Source organism: Lactuca serriola, chromosome 8, assembly GCF_051521515.1.
Source record: "Lactuca serriola cultivar US96UC23 chromosome 8, Lser_US96UC23_V15, whole genome shotgun sequence".
Lineage (NCBI taxonomy): Eukaryota > Viridiplantae > Streptophyta > Magnoliopsida > Asterales > Asteraceae > Lactuca > Lactuca serriola.
In genome coordinates, this window is record NC_136415.1 from 70,583,072 (window position 1) to 70,588,432 (window position 5,361).

The 5,361-nt window shown below is 33.1% G+C and overlaps 1 protein-coding gene across 1 annotated transcript in view; it reads right to left on the reverse strand.

Moving 5' to 3' along the window:
• LOC145070961 (disease resistance protein Roq1-like) overlaps positions 1-4,582 on the reverse strand; it is a 5,677-nt gene extending 1,095 nt beyond the window's left edge. Inside the window, exons 1-4 of the mRNA XM_079017909.1 lie at positions 3,926-4,582; positions 2,010-3,117; positions 1,673-1,909; positions 1-497 (exon numbers count right to left, since the gene is read on the reverse strand). The exon at positions 1-497 is cut by the window's left edge and continues 220 nt beyond it. Of these exons, the coding sequence (XP_078874035.1) occupies positions 1-497; positions 1,673-1,909; positions 2,010-3,117; positions 3,926-4,542 (2,459 nt within the window). The 5' untranslated portion in view covers positions 4,543-4,582. The remainder of the gene's footprint in view (positions 498-1,672; positions 1,910-2,009; positions 3,118-3,925) is intronic.
• Positions 4,583-5,361: the final 779 nt, after the last annotated feature.

Consider the following 5,361-nt stretch of genomic DNA (forward strand, 5'->3'; position numbering starts at 1 on the left):
CGCAAGCGACTAAAATTGAACCGTACAAATCTATTTCCTCTTAGATCGAGTTTTTGCAAGTTGGGTAACACCCAAACAGCACCATATCTGATGTCTCCATCTCCCAAATTGCAATGGCTGAGATCAAGCTTTTTTAAGCATTCACTAAAAAACCATTGCCCTATGTGGTATTGTCGTATGTGGTTCATGTTTTCAGGTGCAATATTCTCCAAATTTTGTTGGATCTTTGAAAGATTAAAAACTAATGCACACCATGAGAGTACAAGGGTCTCGAGTTTCTTCGACCGGGTAATGGGTGAAAGCCTCTCAAGTTTGTAACAATTTGTTATCTCTACACAAACAAGCTTTTCCAAATGCCCAAATGATGGATGAATCTCTTCTAAAAGTGGAGATCCAGAAACCATGAATCTTTCAAGGTTCGGAAGCCCCACAAAATCAGGTATCTTCGTTAGGTTGTTCAAGAATTCAAGATTGATCATCCTCAAATTTGGTAGATACTGTGTATACACACACACACACATTTTCCATTAACTATTGGCAAACTTTTATATTCATTTCCAAAAAAAATATAACGAACCATGTTATATTTTATAATGTTTGTAAACATGATTGGTTTGAAAAAAGTGATGGTCAGAAACCATCAAAATGAAAAAGTAAAATTGACTTTAGGAAAGTAATCAATCTTTTATGATAACAAAATTGTCATACACAATCGGTATCTTTGAATTAAAAAGCAAGTGATGTTTATAAAGGAATTGCCTTAAAACACTTTTTTTTTTTTTTTTTTAATTATTATTTTAAAATGTATCATTATAGGAGGATTAACCATTTATCATCAAAAGTACTCATTATATAAAAACTTATTGTAAAAAATAGGAATCGTAAATAAAAATTATCACCATAAAATTACCTATGTGTTAATAAATCTGTATACATAAAATACACGGCCACATTTACAAATTTATCATTGATCATTATGTTTAAATTGTAATAGAAGTAAATAACAGAACAATAAAATCAATTTGAGCTGATTTAAAGAGATTTGGTTTCAGCTTTGAACATATGTTTGGTCCCAAACCAGACCTTGAACTGAATACATACTTGAGTTTATTTTAATTCTGGTTGAAACCTGGAATCAACTAAATAATGAATCAATATGTGAAAAAATTAATGCAGAGAAACTAAACCATCTTTAAAAAAAGTAAAGAAAAAAAATCTAGAACTAATTAGTTTTCGTTTTTGTTGATAGTGACCGAGTTTTTGACCCCTAATGAGACATGAAATTATATCTATAGAGTGAAGAACTCACATTATATATTTAACAGAGACTATTCATTACTCAGTTTCATAAGTGTCCTACAAGTGTTTGGCAATGTAATGTATAAGTTACCTTCCTAACTATCATATGTATACATCATTACCACCAATTTTCGAATGAATTTATTAATAATCGCTTCATATTCATAAGCAAAAGAAATAAACTTTTAATAAATAATATATCCGTTCTTATAAGAGCCTATCATTTTATGATTACTGAGATACATTAAAATCTAGCCATTTATGTACATGCGTGCTTCTTAATTCTTATTGTAAGAAAGAAAGAGATAGGAAGCAACTAAAATTATTAATTTTGTCATTCACTTGCTTTAATCCATTAAACAATAAGAATTACCTTGTAGCCCTTCCAAAGTTGTTTTGCATTGAGCCAGCTCAATTTTAGACAACAAAGCTCCCTTGGTGGAAAATTTCCTGGCATTAGAAGTCTATTCGCAACAAACCGAGCGTCTAGCAGGACATTATTCATACTAATCCACCGAAGTTTCTTCATGTTTGCAGCGACCTGAATAACATGTTGTGATTCGCCACTCCTAGAACACGAAACATCCATAGCTTCAATCTTGTCAAGGTTCTGCATAGAGGAACAAAATGGTGTCAGGATCAAGTTCAAATTTTTTTCTTTACAATAAAATATCATGAAAATCTAGCTTATTAACCATTACGGTCCTTACATCCATATCACATATTTGTAGAGCATCTTCCTTCTTCCAAATTCTACTATGTTTATCAGGATTGTTAGGGTGTCCCCCTCTAACAATGTAGTGTGCCAATTCTTGTACCAAATCATGCATATCAAACTTTCCATCCGAAGAAATAGTTATAAGAGCCTTTTGTACCAACACCTTCAAGCCTATTACAGGGTGAAAACCACAAGCATCAAGTATCATCATACTCTCTTCATATGTATAGCACTGGGATCTCCTGAAGAAACATGCGATGTCTAGGAACAACTCTTTCTCCAGGGGGGTAAGTCCATCAAAGCTAATTTTTAGAACTTCCAAAATATTAGCATCTGGAATTTCTTTCAATCTAGCCAAGGCACTCCTCCACTCATTCATCTCTTTGTCACATAGAAAACGACCCAGAACTCTAAGTGCTAATGGGAGCCCACCAGCGTAAGCAACCACATCTTTTGAAAACTGCTCATAATCTTTTATACGTCTATAACCCCGGGGTGCATGCTTGCAAAAGAGCTTCATAGCCTCATCACTGTTTAGCAAGCTAATATTGTGTATAACATCTACTTTGTGTGCAGTTAATACATGTTCATCTCTAGTTGTGATTATTATGCGACTTCCTTCACCGAACCAATCACGTGATCCAACTAACTCTTCCAGGTGCTCAAGGTTGTCGACATCATCAAGAACAATCAACACCTTTCTATGGTGCAACCTATCCTTTATCATGCGCCTTCCTTCTTCAACTCTCCCTACCTCCACTTGCTTTTGTTTCAAAACACCAGAAAGAATTTTTTCTTGCAATCTTTCCAATCCATCTTTATTACTTGATTCCTCCCGAATATTTTTCAGAAAGCAGCAACCATCAAACTTTCTATAGATTTCACCATAAACAGAAGAGGCAAGAGTTGTCTTACCACCACCCCCAACCCCCCATATTCCAATCATCCTCTTACCACCAAACCCAATGTGTAACTTTGATATCAAATGTCGCTTGCGGGCCTCTGCTCCAACCAGGTTGTCATCATTTACGCTTGACGTTATCCGGTGCAATATATGTGAAATTGTGGTAACAATTTCTTCGATGCACTTTGACTCGTGCCTGCACATTGAGTATACAAGGATCATTATCACATGCTCACAAAAATAAACAATATCCATTTGTTCCAATAATATGATGGAATGAATTATCACACCATTTAAATGGATCACTTATTTGATTCTTTATCAAGTCTACATGTACAACACACGATAGATATATATATTTGTACATGTACCAAGTCTTTAAACCATAACACCTCAAATTCTTTTAACATGTATATGTTTGTAGCATACGAGTTTGTAAATCATAATACCTCAACTTCCATGATAATAACAATTCAGCATAATCAAGAAATAACAGCTTACAGTAGAATACAAATCTACAACTATTTGCTACTTTCCAAAGAAATATATAGAAATTTGAAAATACCACGTTTCAAATTTGAAATTGGACCAATATTCCTACATGTGAATTATGATATATATTCAATTAGTTAGTATATCCATATGTGTTAAGAAACTATTCCATTATTGTTTCAATCTTAACATTTAATACATCAAAAATAAAATAGAAAATAAAGGTGAAACAAAAATATGAAGTAAGACTGTAAAACAAAACAATAATGCAAAAGAGTTTAATACTTAAATTTCAATTCTCTAGTAAATATATTTTGAATCAAAAAGAGATTTTGTTAGCACAGATACAATTGTATGCAACGTTGTACATGACAATTTTTTCTCAAAACAAATGTAATTTACCATTAAAAATTTCGCTTCATCCTTTAAAAGCTTGTAAGGTAAAAGTATAAATGACTTGCAGAGAACAGATACCCAAAACACATAATATACAAATCAACGGAGAAAATTACCCGCTGGCAATGTGCTTGGTTTCCCATCCAGAAATGTTACTTGCATCCACAAGTGCCTTTCTCCAAGATTCAATCTTCGACTTGTTCTTCAACTCAAGCTTGGCAGAGGCTTTTCGGTGGTTCCGTTTTTGTTCTTGCGGCCATCCCGAAGGGTCATCTACAAATGCTTGTCTACTAGATTTAATTTTTCTCTTGCTCTCTATCTCATGTTTGGAGAATGCCTCTCCATAACTTTGTTTTTGTTTTCGCACAGCAGAGGGATCCACATGATAAAAAATGGGGATAACGATTTGGCCTCTCGAGTCCTTGCATTTCATAATATATGCAAGTTCATCTAAGCACCAAGAAGAATCTGCATAGTTTTTACTGAATACAATGATGGCAATCCGTGATTCTTCAATAGCCTTCATAAGGGATGGACCTATGGATTCGCCCCGACGGAGTGTTTCGTCGTCCTTGTAAGTAAAGATCCCTTGTTGTTCAAGAGCTGTGTAGAGATGACCCACAAACGTCTTACGGGTATCTTCTCCTCTAAAACTAAGAAAAACATGGTACTTCCACGATTGAGAATAAAAGCTTGGAGCGGAAGGAGGAGTTGATGATGATGAAGATCCCATTAATGTGTTGAGATAGAATGTATCTGGTTTGAGTGCCTCAATGGAATTAAATAAGTATATATAAAGAGATGTGTTTTTCAAAGAAATTTCAGGTACATGAAAGCCATGAAATTTCCCATGAGTTGACATTTTTAATAATGTGCTTATTCTTTGTTTCAAATTGATCATCTCACATCATAAACAAGGATATATATATATATATATATATATATATATATATATATATATATATATATATATATATATATATATATATATATATATATATATATTTAAATATGGAGGAAACTTTTGGATGTAAACGATGAAAGATAATAAATGAAATTTCATATTCTTTTTGTGACGATTGATTATGTGCCATTATTTTGTCACATAAATAATTGTCATCTTTTATAATTATGTATTTAGATTGTGGGGTAGTTTCAGCAGGATTTAAAATCTGCCAAAGAAATTAAAATTAAAAGATTTGGAGTTGGAAGGATTTAAAATGTCATGTGGTTGCTTGGTCGAATATATGGTAAATGTAAAAAAATTGCCCTTGTTTCTTTTTTTCAAATACTATTTTAACTTACAAGATAAATTTTGAAAGTATTTTACTGCTTAGAGCAGAAGGGGAGGGCAATTTGGGTGCGGATCTGCTCGGGCAGGGAAGGAAATGCGAAATGCAGCAGGTGGTAGGAGGTATTTATTATTGTTGATCAATCAATGAATATCTTTCACCATCAAATTTTTTTCTTAACAATGATTTGAAGGATGGAAATATGTTGGATGAGGAATTTAATATCTACTTAAACCGGCTTAAAATAACAAACAGAAGAA